Below are 27,990 nucleotides of genomic sequence, written 5' to 3' on the forward strand. Positions count from 1 at the left end.
TTCCATTTGAAAATATAGACTTGATTCCAAGATGGCGTCTTTCAAAATGGCCACTGCATCGGACACCAACCCTCACAGATTTGCTCCCTTCCTTTTAGCAACAAGCCACACACAGGATGACTTTCCTAACAACACTTTTCCATTTATTCAGGTGTTTCCATGCCTTTAGACCACTCTTTACACTGGCTTATTGGATGAAAATTATCTTGATGTTTTACTTATCACTGATGTTTATTTATGATACTAAGCCATCCTGAATTAAAGGTTACCTGTAGTTTCAGGTAACTACTCAGAATAAGCGGTCTTGTGTGTACATGATGAGTATCACTGGTTCTGTCCATTATGTGACTTGTACATGGTTTTTTTCACTAGTTTTTCCATTTTCTGCAGACTCCATCACTGATTGTCTGCTTTCTCTGAGGCAGTGGGTATAGACTAGTTACTTAGATGTTTCTATGCACAGCACACCTAGAAAAGAAGAGATCATCCTATTTCTTACCCTCAGATGTAGCAGTAGCAGCATGGAGGACATTATACAGCAGCTGTACATCCAGCACTGGGGTGAGATATAGTAGAAAAGCTACTAGAGACTTCAGCAGCAACGGTGTTTCTGTGTTTCTCCACATTGTAATTTGTTGGTGATTTTCTTTACCCTTCTATAGCCTATAATCATCTTCAACCTCATGAAATGAAAAGGGAAGTAATAAGAAAAGTGATGATGGACTGAAGCTTCCTTAGCTTTACTAAGTGACAGATACCATGCAAGAGCTGCTGGTGTTCTTTCATCTACTGAAGCATAGTTGCAAACCTTATGCTGCAATACCACAGTAATAAGGCAATCAGTAATCCTACATTCCCCACAGGAAGGATGCATGCTCTGTGGTATCTTATTTGTTATGTATAAAGCTCAAACATACATAATAATATATCAGACTACAATTTAGCTCTAGAACAACCAAAAGCAGCTCTTTTTCTATAAGAGTAACTTCATATAACAAGACAAGTATAGACAGAGGACTTGTCTTATCAGGTCCAAACAATGTATGCAGCCTAAGGCCCTACTGAATGTAAAGAGAGGGCTGTATGATATATGACTGATTGTTGCTTATCCAGCAGCCCTTAGGTGCTCATTAGGTTATACAAGAAATATTTTAGTTGCTTTTGGAGGCTTTAGGTAGTTCATAGTTGGTAGTTCCATGAATGAATGCACCATGTAATACCGATTACTTCATAGCTTATGTATCATGGTCATTGTTTCCTGAATTATAGAATTTAGCTGTTCTTGTTATCTTAGTATTGATACTTATTATTCCTGCTAAGCATATTGTTATTGTTTATTTACCTGGAGAATATACAGTATTTGGTAAATATGAGATTGAAAGCACCCTTATAGTATTATGGTATGTTCATGCAGAGTGGATTCTACACCTAAAATCCCCAATAAAATACTGTACTGTGAATAGGGTGTTAAAAAAAAACTCTGTGCAGATTTTAGGGTATGTTGTGGAATTTCTGCCTCATCTGAACATACAATACCCCAATGGCACAAATTCTATTCTACTTTATTCCTTTAGATATGCATTTTGCATTTATCTAACATCTGGGGAAGACTGAATTCCATGTTTCAAATGTAAAATACCAAATACAACTATGTTACATGGGAGGACCTACTGTGCCTTTTTTTAAACTGCAAACACATGCCTCATGACATTACAGCACACATGAATGCAGCTGTGATATATAGCATAACAGATCACATAAGCGAAAGGTTAAGTAACTACTTTATGTCATCTGCAGAGTCATTTGGCATTTTCTATTACTTAAGTTAGACAAGTTTAAGCACATTTACACATGCATTTGCACAATGTACAGTAGATTTAGGAGAATTCAAGAATATACAGAAGGCATTCATGTCAACATGGTAAGAACACTCAAACTCCATGCAGATCTAAATGAATTAAATTAATTAATGGGATATTCTAGCCAAAGGCATTTATAACCTATCCTTTGGGACCTTCACCGATTGCTAGAATGCTTATGCAGCTAGAAGGAACATGTGATCCAGATACTCCACTCTTATGATCAATCTAGCATTTATCTTTAAAGAATCACTCCAGTAAAAAAAAAATTCCATCCCTGCCCCTTCACCTGATTGCCTGTCACATTCTGGAGGTCTTCTCTGCGTATTGCAACCACTTCCATGAAAGCTCCTGCCTGATGCTTATCAGATACCAGCTCACTAGCTCACTTACATATACTGGGGGAGATAGCTACATAATGAATAAAAATCACCAGAGTGACCCTTTAGTCACTATAATTAATGACTTCACAGTAGTGAATTAACTTCCAATAAAGATGTTGTCTTAGTAGCTCAATGCATTTTTGAAATGAAGCAACTTACCAGAAAGACCTGTTTTATTAGAAGTTATTTACAGACAAACATCGTCTGGGCCTTTCCCTTGCAGAAACCACCAGGGTATTACATGATGGTCATTCATTTGACTATTTCCTGTGAATATGTAGTATATGAACGGCTGCATCTGCCAGATTAAGGCTGCCTGTCTACCGGCGATATGTCACTGCAGTATCTGCCGCAATAGTCCGGCCGTAGGTAATGCAGTAAATGCTTTCCATAGGTTAACTATAAAAAGCGCAGCTCGCCGTCCACGAACAGAGAATCATAGCGATTCTCTGCTCGCGGGATTGAAATTGTGGAATGCGTCGATTTGCCGCGATTCTCCACGGTGAGCCTATCTATTAGAAAGGCTCATCACGGAGACCTGGCAGTGCTCACACCTCCTCCCCCGCGGCGGAATATCATTAGCAATATTCCATCACGGCCGTGAACAGGCAGCTTTAGAGCAGAGCTGTCTAAAAAAGTGGGTTCCTAAGTAGAGTACCCCTTTGCACATTCATATGCGGTAATGTGCCACATGGAAAGGGGTTGTCTAGCCCATTTTTACTAGCCCATCTATCAGTGTGTTTCTTCTTGGAGGCTACCTTGCAGTAATAAGTTGCAGGGAGAGATCGACACCATGTTTAAACAAATATGTGTTAGCATTGTGACATCATTGCAGCAAACACATATCATGTGGATCATTAGAATGCTATCAATAAAAATCATATCTTGAAATATGTGTAAAACAAAAGATTTCTGTTGCTTTTTTTTTTTTGCAGATTCTCAATGCGGTGGCCGGTTTATTGTCACAGCCTCCACCGGAGATGTCAAAAGAAAGTTCCTGATTCATCTACAAGGAAAAAAATATGCTCCACCTCAAACATCGTCTACAATGGGACCACAGCAGGGGGGAATTCTGCTTTGATAGTCTGCATCTTCTGAAATAGCTGTTCTGTCATATTACATATAGTTAGCCCTTCATTAGTGACCATGTAAGTGCTGTACATATTAGTGTCTTTCATGAGCTGTATCAATTACAAGGCACTGCACTTGTTAAATAGTAACATTTCAAACCAGGTGTTCATTTTCTTGACTAAGATACAGTATATCTAGTGTATTGTTGATTCACATGTAATGCATTATGAAAAATACCTTAATTTGATATAATGTTACAATGGTAACAGAAGCTCTTTGTGGAAATTTTTATTTTGATACTATTTTGCAAACTCTGGACCAGTCTCTTCCCACCCATAGCATGGCATCCAGATGTGGCTCTCTGAATCCCTGTTTATGGCTCCCCTATGTGTTGGAAGCTACTGTTACTATTATACCCCACTGAAACTTGGTTGTCATTTTATTAGTAGAACATTTTAACAGGATCAGAACCATATAGCAAGCAGCAAACACCAGACTAAGAACCATATAAATGTAGTGTTGCCCTGGGTCAATATCATATAACAGAAATTTGGTTGGTATAGTCAAACTAGATTTTACACCAGCACATAATCAACTTATGCCCATTAAAGATTTCTGTTTGAATGTTACATTTGTTCTAATCAGTTATCTGTTGTAAATTGTTGATATGTCACATTTATTTTTCTGTCTGTATACCTCTCACTCCCTCTACCACATATTTTGTTTGAGTTCTTGATCCCCATTCCTGTTCCAAACTTGCTACTATAGCATATTTTTCAGTTTTCTTTCACAAAAATTCTTAGAAATAATATTTACAAAGCATTCACAGCTCTATACAAATGTACTGAAAATTACATACTATTGGACTGGACATCACTACTCATCTTCTACACATCTGCTCTCTCAGCAAGCTTCGCCTTGTGCCTTAGTTCTGCAGGAGTGGACCTCTGAACACACTATTCTTTTTATTAACTGTTATGTTGTTTGCCTCAAATTAATAAAAACAAAGTTAAAAATATTTAATTTCAGTTACACTATTTATAGACATTTTTCACATAAATAGTATGTTTGTTTGTGGCACTTGACCTAAAGAAAGGTTGGGGACATCCTTTATAAAACAAACTTCAAAAAGCAAACAAATTGGGAATGGGTTATATTAGATTGAGTGCCATTTGGGACAGCGACTAATATCAATATGGACAACCTATTTACAACATTGCAGGATAATATTGGTCCTTTTATAAGCAGCAAGAAATAAATGGGCTGCTACATCCCCATGACAGTACTTCCCACTCTTGTGGTGGGTCAGACTGCTGTTATTTGAGGGTCAAATGGCCTGACTAGTCAAAAAACATTTTTCATTTTCTTACTCGTGCTAGAAAAATGTAAACTGGACTCTGGTTGCTCAATCTAACTATGATAACACAACAATGCCGAAGTACAAGACAATTAACGTTGACAGTGCTGTGGAATATGTATGCACATGTGCCCTGTAAAGCCCCATTTACACTGACAGATGATTGCTCAAAAGTTGCTCAAACGATACTTTGAGTGAGAGTTTTAAGCGATTATCTTTGCATTCTTTATACCGTGTTTCCCCGAAAATAAGACAGTGTCTTATATTAATTTTTGTTCAAAAAGGTTTAACTTTTTTACATGTATAGCTGCCTGGACACTATTTAAATTGACTTTTAAAATTAACTGTTAGCAGGGCTTAATTTTGAAGTAGGGCTTATATTTCAAGCATCCTCAAAAAACCTGAAAAATTATTTTGCATGCTCAAAAATTCTGGAAAATCATGCTATGTCTTATTTTCAGGGGATGTCTTATTTTCAGGGAAACAGGGTAGTAGCTAATTAGGTACTATAGAATATGCAAGTGGAGCAGGACACAGCCATGGTCCCTAATAGAACAATACAGCTGCTTTGCATAAACAAACAGCTGTATTCTTCTCCACTCTGACTGCCAGCGTCCTGCTGTGAATTCACAGTGCAGTGCAGGCTGTGATAAAAGCCTGCTCTGCTAACAACAGCTGATTGCTGAATTCTAGCAAGCTAGAATTCAGCAATCAACGACTCGTGCACGAAAACTGCACGATGTCCCTGCATTTAGACAGAACGAAAATCGCTCAAAAGACAGCTTTGTGCGATTCTCGTTGTGTCTAAAAGGGCCTTTACTTTAACCTTGGAAAACAAACTATATACTGTATTTGTTTGATTTTAAATCTTGATGAAATTGAACTTTAACCTATTCCGTCAATATGTCAGTTCTGCTCCATGATGTACATTTTCATCATTATGGTCTCCAAGGTAATGCTGCTGACATACATGACTGAGACATGGCTGAGACAGCCCTGCTCCTGCTGCTACTGTCCAGGTTATGGAAGATAGGTCTTTTAGTTCTGCAGACAAGCATGATCGCAGCACTGTCCATAGAAGTGCTTGATGGCAGGGGGTGACAACACCATGGAGATGGGTCCTGACAAATGTTCCCAGGACTGTCTCTTGTACATAGCAATGCGGCATACTTGTAGCTTTTCTTAATTGGCGCCTGTGCATATTTGTATACAGCAGCAAAAGCATGGCAGCATATTGTTAATAGAATAATGAAAATGTAATACCCAATTTAGAAACAACGCTTATCGCTCAAAATTTGCTCAAAAGCAGTCTTTTGAGTGACAATCGTTGTGTCTAAACATGCAATTTTCGTTAACGATGAGCCTTGTCACGACCAAGCCCTGAGTTCTCAGCGGGATACCGCTGATACTATTGTTTCAGCCGGTATCCCGCTTGGAGAACACAGAAGGAGTATGCAGAAGACAAGCGCTCCAGCTGTGTTCTGCATACCCTGCTTGGAGCGCTCAGCTGTAAACCAGCTCAGCGCTTCATGAACAAAGCAGCTGTATACAGAAGACAGCACTCCAACTGTGTTCTGCATACCCCTTTCAGAGCGCTCATCTGTATACCAGCTGAGCGCTCAAAGAACACAGCAGAAGTATACAGAAGACAGCGCCCCAGGTGTCTTCTGTATACCCAGCTTGGAGCGCTCAGCGGGAAACAAGCTGAGCACTCCGAGAACACAGCAGTTCTCGGATCGTGTAAATGCACACAACGATTATCGCTCAAAAAATTATCTTGACGTCTGAAATCTCTAACTGGCGGAAAAAAGGTATCTTCCTTTAGACCAAAAATGACTGCATGCTGAAAGAAATAATATAAATAATTTCTAGAGGTTCCCTTTAATTACTAAATTATATTTGAGATTTCTGACTCGTTGTTCATAACACTTTACATTCAAGTCTGATATTTCAGGAATATTTGATGTAGAAAATAGTTAAACACAAAAATATAGTTTTATTTCAGAAGAAACTGCACATGCCTTTCTAAATTTTGTTTCAATAGGAGGTGCATATCAAAATTTATGCTTGAAAATGTTTCTATCAGCCAAAACGGTATTTATTTTATTTATCTAATATGTGATGATGTATACTCTGGAAGTTATTTAGTTATGAATAGCAAATTACATAAACTAATGAACCCTGCGGTCTAATAAATGAATGTGTGTCAGAAAACAACTTCCACCGTATAAACGTGAAGTGCTATAACCTGAAAATGTTGTATATTTACATACTGTACATGCTTAGCACCATGTATTCATTTGGTAAACATTGTAATTAAGTAATAAAAGCACCTTCACACATTTTCTTCTAGGTATACTCCGTCAATTAACCTCCAAATATAATCTTTCTTTTTTCCCCAAGGTATCATCTCTCCACCCTTCACCAGGTATCATCTCTGTGTCTCATCTGCTTTAGCATCTCTTTTTTTTTTATCCTCAAGTATCACTTCTGCTCCAGGTATTGTTTCTGCCTTCTCGTATCATTTCTTTTATTTCATAAGGACTCTCCTCCCCTCCAATTTAATTCCTCCCATTAGTATATTTCCCCTGCCCAGTATCATCTCTCCTCCCCTTTCCCTGGCTATCATCCTTTCCCTCATTCAATATCATTTTCCAACTCCCCCAGTATAATCTTATCCCCCAGTATCCTTTATCCCCCATCTAGTATCAGGTATCCTACTTAGTGTCATCACCCTCTACACCACCCACGTCAAACATAAAGCCCGTTGTCCGAATCTGGCCCACCACTTCATTTTATGTGGCCCGCTGGCGATACAGCAACCTAACAGGCATTCTACACACCCAGCTTGCAGCTGCTGTCTGGCAGTGGCAGTTCAGAGTCTGTAACTGCTGACCTGCCGCCCTTACATCTGAGTGTTCCATCCTGTATGCAGTGCAGACACCGAGGGGAGAGGTCTGCAGTCACAGATTCAGCAGCAGCTGCTGCCAGACTGGCTCTGTAGGCTTGGTGAGTGAACTGCCTGTAGGGATGCTGCCGGGCCAGAAGGTAATAGGAGAGTCACTTATTGCTGCTGGGGCCAAAATAAGGGACACTTTTACTTACTGGAGCCATTATGGGAGCACTATTTCTACTGTGGCCTCTAATATAGAGGGCAATTACTACTTGGGCCACTATGGGGATCACTATTACTACTGGGGCAACTGTGGTGGCATTGTTACTACTTGGGCCACTATGGAAATCACTATAAATATACTGGAGCCCCTATGGAGGTCACTATTATTACTGGAGTCACAAAGGGGGGTCACTATTACTACTCGGTCCACTATGGTGGCCACTATTACCACTGTAGCCACTATGGGGGACACTATTACTACTGGGAACACTATGGAGGTCAGTATTCTTACTAGAGTCACTAAGGGGGTCACTTATACTACTGGAGCAACTATGGGGGTCACTTATTACTGGAGTCACTATGGGAGACACTATTACTACTGAGGTCACTATGGAGTTTACCATTACTGTACAGTCTTACAATTACAATCGGCCTTTGGAGGCAAGCATAAGGCTGATGTGACTCTTGATGAAAATGAGTTTGACACCTATGCTCTACAATATAATGTAAACAGTATGAATCTGCCTCCAAAATCATGTTCCCCCTCCAGTACCATCTCTCCCAGTATCATCCCCACCTCCCATACAACCTCTCTCCAGAAGCTAACTGTCTTAGGCTCTGTTCACATCTGCATCGGAAGCTCCCGTTCTTGGGCTCAGATTTGGTAACATTCATATACAAAATACTGCAGTGTGCTGCACTATTGTGTCCGGGAAAATGATGAGCGGTATGATGGAAAACCAGTGAATGACATTATAGTCAATTGGGTCTGTCTTGCATCGATCATGCCCATCTTGTGCTGAAACCCAGCACTTTCGTAATTTTATTGTTGAGTTTTTATGAGTCAAACAATGGAAAAGATGAATAGAAGTGTAAACAGAGCCTTACCTAGTACCATATCTTCACTTTAATCTTTGCCCCATAGTACTTGCAGCACGAGGTCTCAGCAGCTCTCTCACCTGCAGCATTCACAGCTCCTGTGCTTTGTAACCAGACAGAGCAGGCAGGTTTCCTCATACCATCGACACCTACTAAGAGCTACTGACATCTCATCCTGGCATAAAGGATATGGCGCACATAATAGGTTACCTAATGAGGAGTAGTAGGATGTGCAGGAGTGAAGAGCAATTGACTGATAAGATAATAATCCTGTTTGACAGCAGTGCCAAGATGACAGCCAGGTTGCCTCAAGCAGTCCTTATGCGCCTGCTGTACATCCCAGGGACAGGCACATTTTTAGGGTGCAGTTCTTTCTCCAGGTTTGTGATCAGGTAGGAATCTTCCTGTATACTAAGAGGTTTGTCAAATCATAGAAAACCGAACAGTAGTCGTCAATTGCTGTGCTACCCACTTGGGTGTCTGCTATCCACATGTGACACCCCTTGCAGAACCCCAGTTGCAGTTTGATGGAGTACATTATTTTCCTTATTATTTACGGAACCAATGAGCTAGAGAGTATATCATACTGGAAAGTCAATATGTTTCTAGTAAAAGCATACCGCTATAAGTACAGAGGTAATAATACTATAACACTGGACACTTATTTATGAATGAGCCATTAACTGCAAATTATTTTGTTGTTACTGATCATAAAACACCATAGTAATCATAAGAAAAATTTTCTACTTCATACTTACAGATTTCACATACATAACAGTTTACTGAGTCATTTCACAAAAGTGATTTATTCGTCTCTAGTGATTTATTCGATTTTTTTTTTTTTATGTAGCCAAGTAATGGACTACAAACAATGTATTAATAGTTAAGGTTATATGCAGAATGTGGATATACTTCAATCTTCATTTGACCAGAGCTGCACCATTTCCTCATAGTTTCCTGAAGTTCTTTCACTTGAGAACATTTATGTTAGTTTTTGCTTTAGGTGAGTTACCTCTCAAGTTTTCTATTACAGACATGACTCAAAATTCCTTTTAATTGCAGTTATTTTTCCCTGAAGGTATATTTTTCGCTTACATTCTTTATATGTGTGAAGTAGTGGTGAATAGAGATGAGCGAACACGTTCGGCCCCGCCCCTTTTTCGCCCGAACACCGAACTTAGCGAACACCTCGGTGTTCGGGCGAAAAAGTTCGGGGGCCGCCGTGGCAGCGCGGGGGGGTGCGGCGGGGAGCGGGGGGGAGAGGGAGAGAGAGAGGGCTCCCCCCTGTTCCCCGCTACTGCCGCCCGCGCCGCCGCGCATCTCCCCGCCCCCCGGCGGCACCCGGACACTTACGCGCGAACACTCCAGTGTTCGCTAAAGCCGGTGTCCGGGTGCGGATGTGTCCGTTACGGACACGTTCGCTCATCTCTAGTGGTGAACATAGCAGTGCATTTTTATTAGGCAGGGCTGTCTGAACATATGGTAGAGGGATGGGATTCAACTCCTCCTCTTTGCTCATAACTTCTCTTTAGTAATTTTTTTTAAATTTTACTCCAGCCAAGTCTAAGACATCAACTAGAACACCTGAAACACACCGGATTTATTCTGGAGTTGGCACAGGTTGGGATGGTAGGAATTTTACACCACCTTTTCATTGTCATTGTCAAGCACTTGTGAAAATAAAGGAAGTTAGCTGTTTTCTACTTGAGCCATGCATTGTGCAGGTAAGACATTCTTACAAATGTAGTGCTGATATACATTCCTTGTGATGAACAAAGGGCATCCAAATCCTTTTGCTTATATTCTATGAAGTAAGATATTTGACTGTATAATAAAATTCACCAGGGTAGATCATGTCCAAGTTCTGATAATCTTACATTGAGATATGCATGTTACTTTTAATCTACTGCAACTAATACAATTTTACATATGACTGTGAATATAAGAAAAATTAAATCCATTGTATAGTAAGTCAGCTAGTTTTCATTGTATCTGATCATCTTGTATGCAGAAAACTCCTGACTCAGGTGATTATTTATAGCAATATGAACATGCTAATTGACATACTTCATTCATTCATATTTAATTCAGCCATCATTCATGTACACATTATGTGATATATTCGTTTTTTTTAAACGTTATAATGGAATTTACATCTTCTCTGTGGTTGTATTTGAGTTTCATCTGGCACTCCAGCTTCATCCCACAATCCACACTTCAAAAACATAACTATAGGTTAATTGGCTCCCTGTGTAGTTGGCCCTAGTGTGTGTCTGATATAGGGAATCTGGATTGTCAGCCCCATCAAAAATAGGGATTGATGTAAGTAATGACATTCTTTGTACAGTGCTGTGGATTATGTTGGCAATATAGGAGTTGGTACCCAAAAGAAACAGGAATGCTCTTCTGGTGGGCAGGGCATTACTAGTACAGACTTGTGTTACTAGGTGCACTCAGAGTATGAAACACCGGGTTAAACCGTCAACCAAAGTTCTTATTTGAAAGTGTTGAAAATGTTGCATCACTGTGAACGGAGAAAATGTCCCGATTTGTGGCAACCAGGGTTCTTCCATCATGACAACTCACCTGCCCGCACAGCGCTGAGTGTTATCTAAGTTTTGATGAAAAACAGCGTGACACTTTTGCCTCACTCTCTTTATTCACCTGATTTTGCTCCATGTAAATTTTTTTATCTCCTCGGGTTAAGGCCGCCTACACACGGGCGGATTTGAATTGCGGACTCCGGAGCAGGCGTCCACCTCCAGATTCCGCAGCAAATACCACCCAGAGCATGCAGTGGAAAAGCAATTTTTCTTGCACACGAGCGGAAATCAATTGCGATTTTCCACTCGCATCAGAAAAATCACAGCATGCTCTATTTTTAGGCTGATTCTGTGCAGATGGCTTCCATTGAAGTCAATGGAAGCTGTCCGACCCACGGCCCTTCTACATTTATCGATGTGGAAAGCTTGCGGGATCTGCGTCATCGCTTAGCGATGGCGTGGCAAAATCTGTACTGCGCATATGCTCTGGCAAGCCGGCCGGACCATTCCAAACAGGTACACGGGGGTCACTGGCAGGGCACAGGGTTGGATTCTCCTCAGGGACCCTGCATGCGGAATCAGACTCCCTCATTTGGTAGTCTGCTACCTGCATTATGAGAGGATGCAGTTATCTGCCCTCCTTAGTCAGTAAGTAATAGCCGTTTTCTGTGATTGCTTTTATATTTCCCCTTCTGTGACGTATTTATAGTAGTATAGGGACTCACTACAAGCAAGTAACCTTGATGCGGTTTGTGAGCTGATGTATCTTGGCCAAAATCCAACGAATGCCTTGCATTTATTATCTATTATTTACATGCAGTGTGGCTATAAAATGCCAGGGGGAGCCCAGGGTGGCAGTACCAATGTGGTTCACTTTTTGAGGTGCAGGGCAACCCGCTAAGCTATTATGGCGTCATTAATAGGTTGCTGGTCTGCATGGTGCACTACATGTATGAGAAGGTCTGCCACTTTGTAGCCACTCTGTGTGGGAGTATACACCAAGCAGCTACCCCCCCTCTATATTAAGAGGCTGGCTGTGTAAGTGGCTGTTTCATTGGTGTCCCTCACAGGTGTAATTAGCTCTCTTATTTGGTAGTCTGCTACCTGCATGATGAGAGGATGCATCTATCTGCCGTCCTTAGTAAGTAAGTATATGGCCATTTTCTATGATTGTTTTTATATTTCCCCTTCTGTGACGTATGCCAATGTAAGTACAGATTGTAAGAATAAGGTAAGTACAGAAGTAGAGTTGAGCGAACGTACTCTTCCGAGCTTTATGCTCGTTCGAGTATTAGCATAGTTGATGGTGCTCACTACACGAGCGAGGTCAGTTTTGACCCCTCCCCGCTGTGATGCTGCGCACGTCAACAGTAGTTTGTGGCTGGCTTGGCGGAGGAAAGAGAAAGAAAGAGAGAGAACAAAAAAAAAAGCTTGGCAACCCAATAGGGTTCGTTACTCGAATAGAGCTCTCGAATTTTACGAAAAGCACGACTCGAATAACGAGGACCCGAGCATTTGGGTACTCGCTCATCTCTATACAGAAGTATAATGTAAGTCCAGCGGTTTGTTTAGAACTGTTTATATAAAGGCCCTTTTACACACAATGATTGTCGCTCAAAATACGTTCAAACAGCCAAAAATGAACGCTAATTGTTACATGTAAACGTGGGCATTGTGCACTTTTCATTTGAACGATGGATTTTGGTTCACCTAAAATCCATGCTTCAGGCGCTGAAAGAAAGACTGAGCAAATACATTCCATTTAAATGTATTTCGCTTATCTTTCAAAAGACTGCAGGATGTTCTCCCCATGGCATGTTTACACAAGCTACAAGGAAAACAATGGAATGTACTGCCAGCTGTTTGCACAGCTGGGCATGTGTTTAAACAAACGCTGGGCTCTGCAAACAACTCATGCAGGTCCTTTTACATGCAAATGAAGATGATAAAGTGTTAATATCCATTAACACTTTGTGCAAATAGATCACAAAATCTTTCAATCTTTCATTTGTTTGAAAGATCATCTTTGCGTGTAAAGGGACTTTAAGATTAGCCACAAATCTCCAGAAAGATTTAGCTTTGGGGCAGGACTATGAGATATGCAGCATAGTTCCTGGATCAGAGCATTCCTGGAAACAGGAAGAGAATCCTGGAGCATATTAAAAGTGAATCATACTATGGGCCAAGTATATCCTGTGGAGAATTTTTATTTTTGGCGTGACTAAAGTAACCTGATGGCAGCAATGATGCCATCTAATTAGTGACAAGGATATGCCTAGATTCTGTTCTCAATGCTGCATAAAAGGGAGTTTAACATCACCTGGAGGATGGTTCATCTATATATATAAAAATGAATATCTGTTTGTCCTTTATGCATTACTACACCATTCCTCCGATCGCCATGAAACTTTGTGAACTTGTTGAGTACACTCCTGCAACGGTTTCTGGCATACTACATCTATCCTACGGTAGGTAGCGCGTGAGCGAGCATCGTCGATAGTTATGCCCCCCAGATGCAGATCGTTCGATTTCCATCTTAAGCACGGAAGAAAAAGGCATTGCCACTAATTCTCCAACTTCCCAATGCCGTAGAAACATGAAATTTGGCACAAGAATTATGTCATAAATAGGAAAAGATAATGGGTCCCAACTCAATTATTCAATTCTAAGCGCAAAAGAATTAGCGTCCAAATTTTACATACGTAATTTAATTCTCTCACTTCCTGATGTCATCTATATATATAAAAATGTATGTCTGTCTGTCCTTTATGCATTACTATACCATTCATGCAATCGCCATGAAACTTTGGGAAGTTGCTGAGTACACTCCTGCGAAGGTTTCTGGCATAGTACAACTATCCTACAATAGGTGTCGGGCGTGAGAGCATCATCGACAGTTATGCCCCCCAGACATAGATCGTTCGATTTCCATCTCAAGCAGGAAAGAAAAAGGCATTACGAGCAACAGGATGCGTGCTCAACTACAAAATGATGCATCCGCCAAATGTTTCGCAAGACAATTGCTGGATATTGGGAATGCTGAGGTAAAATAAAAGCTGTGCTGTGATTGGTTGCTATTTCTTATACTGCTGAGGTAACATGAAAGCTGAGGTGTGATTGGTTGCTATTCCTTATACTTCTGAGGTAACGTGAAAGCTGCGCTGTGATTGGTTGCTATTCCTTATACTGCTGAGGTAACATGAAGGGTGCGCTGTGATTGATTATTATATATTATCCTGCTGAGATAACATGAAATCTGCGATGTGATTGGTTGTTATATATTATACTGCTGAGGTAACATGAAAGCATGCGCTGTGATTGGTTGCTATTCCTTATACTGCTATGGTAATATGAAAGCTACGCTGTGATTGGTTGCTATTCCTTATACTGCGAAGGTATAATGAAAGCTGAGCTGTGATTGGTTGCTATTTTTTTTATACTGCTGAGGTAACATGAAAGCTGCACTGTGATTGGTTGCTACTTATACTAATGAGGTTATATGAAAGCTGTGCTTGGATTGGTTGCTATTTCTTATACTGCTAAGTTATCATGAAATCTGCGCTGTGATTGGTTGTTACTTTCTAAACTGCTGTGGTAGCATGAAAACTGCGCTGTGATTGGTTGTTATATCTTATGCTACTGAGGTTACATGAAAGCTGCGCTGTGATTGGTTGTTATATATTATACTGCTGAGGGAACATAAAAGCTGTGCTGTGATTGGTTGCTATTTCCTTTACTGCTGAGGTAACATGAAAGCTGTGCTGTGATTGGTTGCTATTTCTTATACTGCTGAGGTAAAATTAGAGCTGAGCTGTGATTGGTTGCTTTTTCTTCTACTGCTGAGGTAGCATGAAAGCTGCGCTGTGATTGTTTGCTATTTCTTATACTGCTGAGGTAAAATGAAAGCTGTGCTGTGATTGGTTGCTATTCCTTATACTGTTGAGATAACATGAAAGCTGCGATGTGATTGGTTGCTAATTCTTATACTGCTGAGGTAAAATGAAAGCTGAGCTGTGATTGGTTGCTATTCCTTATACTGTTGAGGTAGCATGAAAGCTGTGCTGTGATTGGTTGCTATATTTTATACTGGTTAGGCAACATAAAAGCTGTGCTGTGATTGTTTGTTATATATTATACTGCAAAGGTAAAATTAAAGCTGCTCTGTGATTGGTTGTTATTAGAGATGAGCGAACTTACTCGTTTAGGGCGTTTTTGCACTCAAGCACCGCTTTTTCCGAGTAACCGACTACTCGGGCGAAAAGATTCGCCGGGTGCCAGGGGTGAGCGGGGGGTTGCAGAGGGGAGTGGGAGAGAGAGCCGCCCCCCCGGATCTTTTCATCCAAGTATTCAGTTACTCGGAAAAAGCTGTGCTCGAGTGCAAAAACGCCCTAAACAAGTAAGTTCGCTCATCTCTAGTTGTTATATATCATATCGCTGAGGTAACATGAAAGCTGTGCTGTGGTTGGTTGCTATATATTATACTGCGGAGGTAACATGAAAGCTGCGCTGTGATTGGGTGTTATATATTATAAAGCTGAGGTAACATGAAAGCTGCGCTGCCATTGGTTATTATATATTATACTGCTGAGGTAACATGAAAGCTGCGCTGTGATTGGTTGTTATCTATATATATAAAAACGAATGTGTGTATGTCTATCTGTCTTTGCAGCAACGAGCGACGGGTAAGCTAGTACTCGTATATAAAAGAGAGAGCTAATACCCAGATGGTGCGGGGACATGAGACAAATATGTTCAAATGTAATAGGTGGAGTTATCATAGGCAAGTTAATCAAGGAGTGTAGAAAACTATAGATTTGTGATAATTCTAACTAATGGCAGAACAGCAGGTTATACTTTTCTATAAATTGTTGTGAAGTGAGCAATTTAGAAAAGGGCACAAAGTGGTGTATCAAGGTTAATAGGTGACCCACCACCAAGAAAAAGTGCCAGAAAGTAAGCTCAAAGAGAAAGCTTTGTTAGAGATTATAGGGAGAAACGGGGAATGAAGCGACATAAGGAGGAATTTAAATCTGTATCTTCTCTATAATGTAGTGAGATCACATGATAGAGGTAAGGCAGATCTCATTTGGATGAGGGAGGATGAAGTATCCCAAAAAGGTATTGTAAAAAGGCCTTATATCTTTTAAGAGGGGGTATTAAAACCCTTAACGTGAAATAATAACAACCATGGTGAAAAGTGGATCCCTGCAATGAACTTAGATGCTGCATGTTAGACATAATAAATGAGTGAGTGGGTTTCATGGTACTTACATTTAACAAAACTAGTAGAACAGAAATATAACCAAATGTGAACAAATAGGTCATGGTGGGGTCTTAAGACCGCAGTTGGTCCAGGGTGAAAGCACACCAAGTATGGGTGCCTCCAGAAACTGTAAAGGATAAAGCAACAAATATCTTGGCCCCGTCCTAGCAGTAGCCTAGTTATTGCTAGTAACTCTAATCTTGCTGGTTAAACTCATCCACCATAGAGCAACACCACTTGTTAATCAAAATAAATAATCATGGTGTATCATGAATGGACAAAGGCACATAATCAAATAACAGTGAGAGGGAAATCAGTATATAGGAAAAACAAAATAATACAATAGGAAAATGTAAAGATAAAGAACATGCGGCTTTCAGTTGTTGTGGCACATGCATCCACCAATTGTCACAAAGACGCCTAGGAGGGCATCTTATCCCTATGTGGGCTCCGAATACTTGTCCAGATGCAAGATGGCCAAGGCGGTCACTGAGAAAGACTCATTGAGAGGTCATATTGAATTATTTCTGCCTCCAAGATGCATTTTGTGTCCTCCAGGGATTTGATGGAGTGAGAGCTCTGATTAATACGTGCTACCAAGGCAAAAAGGAAAATTCGATTTATAATTGATGTAGGCTTTTTGAAGGGTTAATGTTATAACTCTGAGTTCTCTTGGCTGGTGTCGAGGGAGCGATGTCTGCAAGAAGCTGAACAGATGCAGAGACCCCTGGCAGAGTGGTCAGTGTTCGAGCCGCTGCAAGGATTTGGCCTCTCATTTCTACATAGTGTAGTTTAAGGATGACGTTTCTAAGAAGCTCAGGATTAGGTGATCGATGACTTAGGATTCTTGTATAACCTGGGGGTTGAGAAAAGGTTGAGAGCTGTGTCCTTCATGTTCATTATAGATTCAGATAGGCCTGTAATCCAGAGGTTCGCTCTTCGGCATCTGTACTCTAGGTCCTCACATTTCAACTTGAGAAGATCAATTTTTCGGGCGTAATCATCCAATTTTCCTACCTCGTTGTCTAAAGCATCGATTGTGTCAGTCTTTCGTTCTAGATCGGTGGTGCATTGGCCAAGAGCCAAATAAAGAGTACTTTGGAGGAGAGTGAAGTTTCAAAATGTACAAATAGATTGTTTTTAATGAATGAATTCCTGTTCCTTTTGGGTAATCACTCATATAAGTAACATAAATAAATTACCTTATAAGCAAAATAATTTACATCCTCCTGGCAGTCCCAGCTGTCTAATATGGTGTAGGCTTGGTGACATTTTTAATTTCTTTATGTTACCTATGCGATGAGACTCACTGGTTAACATGGTTACCTTGCAGCGCTGGATTTTGGTTCAGATTTGGAGTATGGAATTTGTATGTTCTACCTTTGTCTGTGGGGATTTTTTCTGGGTGCTCCGATTTACTCACACTGATAGGCTTATTTGAAATTTAGACTGAGCCTCAATGAGGAGAGAGACCGATGTGAATGATGACAATTCACAAAAGAGAGAATTGATAATGCATAATTAGCATGTGAGAGCAAAGGAACGCATTGCATATCTGTGTTAATGTTATATGAGCAATGGTAGTCATTGACTTTGAAGTCATCAGTAATAGTTCCGTTTAGGCTAAAGTTATACCCGGTTGGAATTTGTTTGATACAACTTTTTAAAATAATCTGGCTGACTTTAGGGTAATTTTACACAGGCCAACTATCAGCCAAAAAATTGCTCAAATGAACAATTTTAATCAATGGTTGTCCAGTGTAAATGTGGGACTCGATAAGGTACTGAGTGAGAAATCGCTTATTAGTCACTATTTGCTTTGTTTTAGCTCACTGAAACAAAACAATTAGTGAGCGACTTCTCGCTCAGGATGAACAGGCAGTCGTTCATTTTTGAACAAATCATTTAAATGTACAAAATCTGGTACGTGGTTTCTTAGAAACACGGATTTTATCCCAGTAAAACAAATGCAGAATGTGCACATTGAAGGCATTATCCTGGGGCATCTTATTATAACATATAAAAAATGTCTATTACAGCTTCAGACATCTTGTGCTTTAACTACACGCAGATGCAGTTTATAGAAAATCCATATTTATGTCCTGTTAGCCTTCAGCTTAAATAAATAGCAAAAAGGTTTACCATGGGCGGTTTAACTATTGAGCTATTTTTTTTTTATAACACTTGACTGAGTTTACTTTTAGTGGTTTTATGGTATATTTCTGCACATTATGGTTGGTTAGCACATGGGCTAGATGCAAGTGAAACCAAATTTGGGAGTCTTGTTCACTAACAGCTTTGGTGTTTGCTGTGGTTTTGACAACTGACACAATGCATTAACTGCTTGCGGATATTCTACTGTTTTGTTCACACAGCCTAAGTATTATGTGAATATGCGACCCCGCCCATTGCCGACGCATTATGCGCTGTACTGCGCATGCGCGCCGGCTCAAGGGACCGCGATAACGCGGTGGATCCGGGAAGTGAGTATGAGGGTTTTGGGGGAGCAACTGCTCACATGACCAACCCGAGAAAGGGAGCAGCTGAACAGTGCTACACCTGCATAAAGATAGAAACTATGCAAGAATGCCAGGCCAAACATGCACCGCCCAATGCATATCCAAAGCCTACAGATAAAGATTAAGGAGGCTGAAGAATGACAAAGAATAATCCATGCTGGCACTGGCACCCTGGGCTCCACCCGCGCAAAAGATCAGACCGCATGTTGCAAAAGATATTGATAAAAATAAACATGCGATCAGCCAAAGCACAAACATGGAGGAGCATTGCAAAAGTGCAAAACACTGACATTAAAGCCATTCAAATACATCCCCAAATGGCAGGAGCGGCTGCCCAGCACAAAAAAAGGTACAAAGACAAATGATAAAGAATGAATAAGGCCAATTGATAGGTGTGGCACATCATACAGGTTTACAGTCTATTAATTACGCCATTGTTACATCAACGGGCTGCCCTGTATCTCAGAAGTGTACCACATTGGCATTGACCACATAGGCTCCGTGAGCATGTAAGGCCAAACTGCCTAATACAGATATATTGATAAATACCAATATATATGAGGTATTAGTTAATATTTTGGCCAAAATACGGAAACTCACAAGCCCTCATCAAGGATCTGTGTTTTTACAGTATTAAGAAGTGCTACTGTCTCAAGCCATAAGTGTGGTAATATGTTAATAAATATTGAAATCAACTAATACTTTAGTGCAGATAAAATCAACTTTTCATAGTGGGAATTATTGCGGTCAGACACCCGTCGCGAATTCTGCAGCAATGTTAGTCCATGGGCAAGCTGTGTTAAACGATTCTCCCCTGCCCACGAGCAGAAACCAACTGCCATTTTTCCCCTCGCAGGGGAGAATTGCAGCATGTTCTATTTTGTGTGGGGAAAAAAAACCCCACACGGATGGCTTCCATTGCAGTCAATGGAAGCCATTCGTCCCGCGATTCTTCCGCTGTGAGCACTGCAGGAGCATCGCAAGAATCTGCATCACAGCCCAGCACCGGCACGTCATGCCCTGCCCTGCGCATCCGTGCTGGCTTGCTGGCCAAGACACTCGCGGCTGATCCGGACAGGTCAGTATAGGGTCTTTGGGGGTGGGAGGACTGATTCTGCTGTGGTATTTTGCAGTCGGAATCCGACCCTGCCGAGGGCATGAGGCCTAAGTGTCACCATACCTATCAGACTAAACAAGGAAAACTTTGTAACGATTGCCTACTCCGTTTTCATAATATTTCACAAAATAGTCTTGCCTTGGGGTATAAATCAAGACCATTTGTTCAAAAAAATTAAAAACCTTCTCATATAACATGAATGTAGGTTTTTATGTTTGCTTACAATGGCTACACATGGTAACGTTAATACATTAGCAGTTTTATTTACCAGAAAATTTGTGCTTGTCTTTATATTATAAGTGCAGAGAACTGCCTATAAATGTAGGTTTGACTCCTGCTAAACATAACATAATAGATACCGTGTTTCCCCGATAGTAAGACACCCCCGATTGTAAGACGTATCGGGGGTGTCAGGGGGGTCGGCCAATGTAAGCCGTACCCCGAAAGTAAGACATACCGTAGAAAAAAAAAAATCATTACTCACCTCCCCCGGCGTTCTGTCGCGCTCCGGCAGGATGTCGCTCGCTCCTCGTCCCCGGCGCAGCATTGCTTTCTGAATGCGGGGGCTTGAAATCCCCGCCTCCAGAAAGCCGGGGGAGGTGAGTAATGATTTTTTTTATTATAAGACATACCCCGAAAGTAAGACATAGTCTGGCTTTTGGGGATAAAAAGAAAGTAGGACACTGTCTTACTTTTGGGGAAACACGGTAGCATAACAACTTTGGAGTCTGATTGAGGACCATAAACCACACACATTAATTCACACATGTCAAACATAAGGCCCGCAGGCTGAATCCGGCCCACCAGCTCATTTTATGTGGCTGTCCGCCCTGCAGCAACCTAATAGGCATTCCACTCACCCAGCCTGCAGCTGCGACTTGGCGATGGTAGTGCAGTCTGTGAACATTGACCTCTCCTTCCCCGGCATCTAAATGCGCCGTCCTTTACGCAGTGCAGTCACACAGGGAAGAGGTCAGCAGTGACAGGCTCAGCAGCGGACTGCAGCCGCAGGCTGGGTGAGTGGAATGCCTGTAGAGATGCTACCTGGCCAGAGGCTTATAGGGGAGTCGCTATTATTGCTGGGACACTTTGTTAAGATATCACATTATTAATCCTGCACGGTGAACACCGCCAGAAAAGAAAATGCAAGGCCAGAATTGTACTTTTTGGTCCAAGAAAAAAAATGAATAAAAAAAAAAGATCAAAAGTCGTATGTACCTCAAAATAGTACTAATGAAAACTACAGGTCAACTTGCAAAAAAACAAGCCCTCACTCAGCCATCGACACAAAAATAATAAAAGCTATGGGGTTCATAAAATGAAGACAGATCTTTTTCTTTTCAAAAAGGTATTTTATTTCTTTTTAAGTAGTACTGCATAAAACAACTATATAAATTTGGTATCACCTGAAGACCTCATGCGCACAGGTGGATTTCTGCTGCGGAATCTGGAGCCGGTGTCCGCCTCCGGAGTCTGCAGCAATAATCCTCCATAGCATGCTATGGAAAAATGATTCTCTATGCACACAAGCGGAAACCAATTGCAAGTTCCGCTTGCGGATGGAAAATCGCAGCATGCTCCATTTTTCTGCAGTTCCTGCACAGACGGCTTCCATTGAAGTCAATGGATTCTGTCCAACCCGCGTCCCGTCTGCAATTGATATTGCAGACGGGCTGCGAATTCCGTGGGTAAAGCTGGAGTTAAAAAAAAACAAAACTGTACTGTGCATGTTCGACTGCGAGCTGTGCAGAGCAGCCACAGTACAGAAAAGAAGGTGATACAGGTACGTACGGATCCAGGACGGGCACAAAGTTGGATTCCGCTGCGGGCTCCCGCATGTGGCATCTAACCCGCCCATGTGCATGCAGCCTTAATGTACTGACCCACAGAATAAAGATAGCATGTCATTTTTACCGCACTATGAACGGTATAAAAAACAAACACATTTTTAAGTCTTTCAATAGAACATATGGTACGTTAAATTGTACCACTGAAAAATGTAACTTGTCCCGCAAAAAACAAGCCCTTGTGCAGCTGTGTCATCAGAAAAATAAATAAAAAGTTATGATTATTTTTGAAAGTGGGGATAGCAGAACTTCAGAGTGTGACCTGGACACAGGAGCAGTAAAGGCCATTGGTCATGAAAGGGTTTAAATAAAAACTGCAGCATGCATGATAATACAGCAGTGATGTAAGTGAGACATTTGGAATATTAATTTACACTGGCAGTAGGAAGCATGATTGTACTGGTGCAGTGCGTCTCACAAGTTGCCATGACTTTGACACGCAGATTGAAAAAAACTCCTTTTTATATGTCGTACATATTGTATTGTGTATATAAAATAAAGCAACAGAATACCTAACGTATGTATTTATTGCAGTTTGATGCAATCTATTGATATTGCTTGGTTTAGGGCTCCTACCCACTTGCGGTTTTTTAATGCTGCGATATCGCTGTGTTTTTTAAAATTAGATTGTCAATGGGACTTTCTAATGCTAAAAAGTTTGTGCTTTGCACTTTTTGTGCAATGCATTTTTAACATTAGAAAGTCCCATTGACAATCGCGTTAAAAAAACGCAAGTGGGTAGGAGCCCTTAGGTAGAGTCTAGCTTTGGTGTTCTTTAATGAAATTACTAAAATGAGGTTTCAGTTCTGTCTAGACAAATTGTCATAACTATGAATTAATTATATATTTTCAGTTGTTTTATAAGCTATAATTATTGTATTTTAGATTTAGGGTCCTTCTAACTGTGGGTTTCTTCTGAAAATTGTAACTGATATTCATATAATTTTCCACTATAAATTTGACACAGCTGCGGCTCACATTTGAAACCATTCTTATTGATTGCTTCCACAGACTCTACTAGTTAAATATCTTAGGCCAAATGCACACGGCCGGGTTGGATTCCACATGTGGGATCTTGCAACGGAATCTGACCTGGTGCCGGCCATTGTCCACTGCGCGCATGTCTAGATATTGTTTCCTGTGTTCTGTGGATGTGACGGCCGGCGCACATGTGTAGTGCGGAGAATGCCGCGATGGCGATGGTACAGATCCACTGCAATTTAGAAATTGACATTTTGGAATCGCCGTGAGTCGGACAGCTTCCATTGACTGCAATGGAAGCAGTCCATGCGAGTCCCACACGAAAGTAGAGCATTCTGCGATTCTTGCTCAAGTGATTTCCGCTTGTGTGCGTGAAAGAATCATTTTAAATTGCATGCTGTGTACGGACATTGCTGCGGAATCCACGGCCAGGTGCCTGCCATAGATTTTGCAGCAAAAATCTGCCTGTGTGCATTGGGCCTTATTCACAGTGATGAAAAATCTAATCTTTTAAAATGGGAACAATACCGTATTACATTTCCAGGCAGGTAAGCCTGTATGAAGCCATCCTCTTATAAACAGCACAGCTTTCTATTGATAGTTTTCATTGTACTTGTTGCCTTCAGTCAGTGGACAAACGTCATATAATTTAGACACATCTTTTAAGAGTAGCAACATTCTAACAAAGTTCAAAGGCATGTGTTAGAGAATCCATTCCAAAGGAATGAGAACAGATTTCACAAAGCTTGTATCAACAGCCCCCAAACCATACAATAAAGTGTATTCCTACAATGCATACTGTACTTCTAGTCAAGTGTTTCATCTCCATTGATTGACATAACTGATGTAATGCTGTATGTGCGCTCTCTTTAGGCTGACTCTCCTCCATAATGGACAGGGATTTAATCCCAGCACCACCTGCTATCTTGTGTTGAGCGATTATTGAAATATTCAGGTGGGGACAGCTGATTCCAACACCTAACACATATGTGTGTGATTTCTATTGATGTGGTTCAGTTATTAGCACTGCTGCCTTTCAGTTCTGGCGTCTTTTTTTTTTTTTTTCAAACATCTTTTTATTTCAATCTTTTATAAAATTTTCATTACAATTTCATACAATAGATACGGTACAGCTTAGAAGCAACACAATAATTCTCATGAGGTTTGTATTTTCAGGAATAGTAAAGAGCTAATCAAACTGGCGTCCTATACAGTTTCCTTATTGTGATTTGGTAATCACTTTTAACCCTCCTATTTTGATCATACTGATCCATTCATTTCAGGAGAGATCACAGTAGCAGAGTTCTAAAATTAAAAAAAAATTATAGAAAAGGTAACAAAAAGGGGACCCATTTGATGTTTTTTCCATCTTCTTCTTCCCATTTCCATTCTATATCTCTTATTTAATTTCAATCTACCCCGATTTCAGTTCTGGGGTCTTGTGTTCAAATCCCATCAATTACAACATTTGCATTAATTTTTAAAAACTCCATCCAGATATTGTACTTGGTCAGATTTTAACCGACAACGTCAGCATTGCAAAGTAGCAGCACAAACAGCTGAGACACCATACTTGTCTGTTCTTTTCCACGAATAGCAGCAAGAATAAACACAAAGAACAGAAAAACTAAATCCAGATTTGAACCTTCAACTCTAGTACTGCAAATCAGCAACACTGAAAACCGAGCCACCACAATTGTCTATTCTGCTCCAGGGGAGGAGTTGAACAACAGCAAGAATAAATACAAAGAGACCATTAAAAAAACATCAAGATGTTGCCCGTGATCAGATTTGAACCTACAAAGTGGGATAAAATGAAAAAAAAAACCAATTGAGCCACCACACTTGTCTATTCTGTCCCCAGAAGAGATGAACAACAGCAAAAATAAAGCACAAAAGTAATAGAAAAATCCCATCCAGATGTTGCCCTTTGTGAGATTTAAACCTACAGTTTCGTCACTGCAAATCAGCAATGCTAACAACTGAACCACCACACTTTTTTGTTATCTTCCACAGGAGGAGGACATCAAGAATAAACACGAAAAGAAAACAGAAAAATTGCATCTAAATGTTGCTCTTGATCAGATGTGAACCTAGAATACCAGCACTGCAGGGCAGCAATGCTAACAACTGAGTCACCTTGCTTGGTCTGCCTTTTATGGAGAAGTCCATGCAGATGTTGTCCTGGGGCAGATTTGAACCAAGGACCCCAGCATTGCAATGCAAAAGTACTAATGATTGGGCTACCATGCTTGCACTTATTTTCTTATTTTTACTTCTTTGTCTTTCTTCTTCCTCCTACTGAGAAGAGAAAGAAAAATAATAAAGTGAAGGAGAATAAGGAGAAGTTTAAGAAGGAGAAGAATGAAGAGAAGTAGGAGGAGGATAAAGGGATGAAGGCAATGAAGGAGAATAAAATATTCTTCTCCCTGTCTTATTTTTCCCCTTCTCTGTCAAAGAAGAAGGTTGCAGGAGGAGGAAAAAGGAAGAAACTTCGTGGCTTAGTAATAGCGCTGCCTTGTTTTAGTGGAGTTCTCGGTTTATGGCTGATTAACCACTTATGACAGCCCATATGCATTTGATGGTGGCTGTTAATGGCCTTAAGTCTGATGCATTGTCTTTTTACGAAAACATCAGAAGCATGGCACAGGTCTCCTGTGCCAGGGAGAGCGAGTGCTTAGTTGTTGGATAACAGCATGGCACCTGTTCAAACAGCAGGGACCAGAGAAACCTCTGATACACACTGTTTAACTCTTTAATGCTGCAGCCAGTGTGATCACGGGGTCCCAATGCCAACTATGATGGCCTATGAGTCCCTGGCTGAGCTTCATAGACTTTATAATGTACTGCTTTATTGAAGCATAAAAGTGTATTAGAAGAATGATAAAATATGGTGATATTCAAAATAAAAAGTTAAAAAGGTATTAAATAAAAACCTCAACCCCCCCTCCCTTTGCTATGCAAAAAAATTAATTAAATTAAAAAAATCACACATGTGGTATCGCTGTATTTGTAATGACCCTGAGAAAAAAATTAAGTACATTTAACTCATACAGTGCATGTCATGAAAAAGAATACAAAAAACATGGTGAAAATAGCTGATTTTACCTATCTTGCCTTACAAAAAAATGGAATAGAAAATTATCAACAAGTCGCATGGATCAACAAATGGTATCATTAAAAAAAAGTACAACTCACCCCACATTCTGGTTTATCTAAAGACAGTTGGTCCAGAGATTTGACAAATAATATTTTTGTGGTCTCAGACATTAATACATATAAAATAATATCCTTATGGTCTAGAAGTTAATAGTAAGACAGCTGGCTATTTAGTGATTATTACTATAGGGTTTGCTCAGCATTGTGGTGCGGCAATTACCCTTGAGGCCTCATCTACCAGTGACACCTACTTAAAAATCATTTAACGCTTTCCAATCCACTGTCTGACATGTTAAGACATTATGATTTAAGGCTGTATAGCTCTGATGTTGGAAGACATCCGTCGGGGTTCTTTTACTGTATATTGCCAGCCTCTCTGCTGTCGGAGCTTATCCAACGTACCACCTCATGCAGTACTGGCTTTAGCCAGCAGATAGCGCTGTTGTATAACCTGGCATTGGGGATAAACATCACAGAGTAGTGCTACTGATGGTGGAAGTCTGTCTAGAATTTTACTGGCAAAGTATTTTTAATTCATTCACAAATAATGTAAGTCTTGTTATCCTCCGATTTTCCAATGTGTAATGCATTCATTATACTGTATTTAGAACTAACTGTGCAGATCTGGAAATTGATCTTTCACTGTTTTCTGCGCATTCAAATCATAAAACTATGTTATTTATTTTTTTATTTTATGTTGCTTATATAGCACCAACATATTCCACAGCTCTGTTCAAACTTTGTCATCACTCATGTACATTATGATATAAAATGATACACTGTTTATCTCCAACAGTTAGGCAGCTTTCAGACAAGTGTATGGAAACATGTCTTAATACAGATCTTTATTATGGACGGGTTGCACATGAAATTACAACCATAGTATTAGTATTTCCATCAGTATTTGCCCAAGAGAAAAGAATAGCAATACAGAGGCAAATACACAAATAAGTCATGCTGCGTTTTAAAAAAAACTGTAAAACAAAATACATCCATTTGAATAGATACATGGATTTACATTAGCTCCGTATTATGGTCTACCATATACACTCGTCTGAAAGTGGCCTTAATCTGTGATCCATACAGTGTATATAAAAATTCTACCCCTGTTAAAATGCCAGTCTAAATTTTTTTCTTTGTTACTAAAGACTTACATCTTGCCATCCTACCCTAGAACCCAGACATATGAAGAATACGGAAAATGGTTGTCACATGCACTACACAACCAGTACTTGACAGAATTCCCTGCAGCTCCTTTAATGTTGCTGTAGGCCTCTTGGCAGCTTCCCAGACCAATGTTCTTCTCGTCTATTCATTCATTCGTCTATTTTTGAGGAACGTGCAGTTCTTAGTAATGTCACTGCTGGGCCAAATTTAATCCACTTTTTGATGACCGTCTTCACTGTACAGATGGTCTCCTACTTGCGAACAGGTTCCGTTCCAGGAACCTGTTCGCAAGTACATTTGTTCATATGTCCGAACAAATGTTTGTATGGGGCAGGAACACGGGTGGATACTGCTCCATACAACATTGGGTGCCGGCTGTTCTTACAGCGGACACCCGGCGGCAGCAGTTCCGACGAGCCACGCCGCTCATCGGAACTGTTAACACTCTAAAGGCTTAGCAGTTCCAACGAACAGCGCGGCTCGTCGGAACTGCTGCCGCCGGGTGCTGGCTGTAAGAAACAGCCAGCACCCGATGTTCAGGGGGCCCGTACAGTGTCCCGCGATAAGATCACGGGACGCTGTGCGGTTGCTAGGCAGCCAGGGGCCTTCTAAAAGGCCCCAGGGCTGCCTATGCAGAGTGCCTATCAAACGCACGGCTTGATAGGCGCTCTGTATAGGCAGCCCTAAAGGCCCTTCAGAAGGCCCCCAGCTGCCTAGCAACAGCACAGTA

General features: G+C 40.6%; 2 protein-coding genes across 7 annotated transcripts in view; both read left to right on the top strand.

The window, feature by feature from the left end:
- LOC136612060 (leucine-rich repeat-containing protein 40-like) overlaps positions 1-4,903 on the top strand; it is a 76,759-nt gene extending 71,856 nt beyond the window's left edge. Inside the window, exon 10 of the mRNA XM_066592140.1 lies at positions 3,178-4,903. Within this exon, the coding sequence (XP_066448237.1) occupies positions 3,178-3,243 (66 nt within the window). The 3' untranslated portion in view covers positions 3,244-4,903. The remainder of the gene's footprint in view (positions 1-3,177) is intronic.
- A 5,134-nt stretch (positions 4,904-10,037) lies between these two features.
- LOC136612061 (collagen alpha-1(VII) chain-like) overlaps positions 10,038-27,990 on the top strand; it is a 268,004-nt gene continuing 250,051 nt past the window's right edge. For 2 of the 6 annotated variants that reach the window (XM_066592145.1, XM_066592146.1), the window contains exon 1: positions 10,038-10,388. The gene's annotated coding sequence lies outside the window, so the exon portion shown is untranslated. The remainder of the gene's footprint in view (positions 10,389-27,990) is intronic. The other 4 variants (XM_066592141.1, XM_066592143.1, XM_066592144.1 and 1 more) reach the window with 3 other exon arrangements.

Source organism: Eleutherodactylus coqui, chromosome 2, assembly GCF_035609145.1.
Source record: "Eleutherodactylus coqui strain aEleCoq1 chromosome 2, aEleCoq1.hap1, whole genome shotgun sequence".
NCBI lineage: Eukaryota > Metazoa > Chordata > Amphibia > Anura > Eleutherodactylidae > Eleutherodactylus > Eleutherodactylus coqui.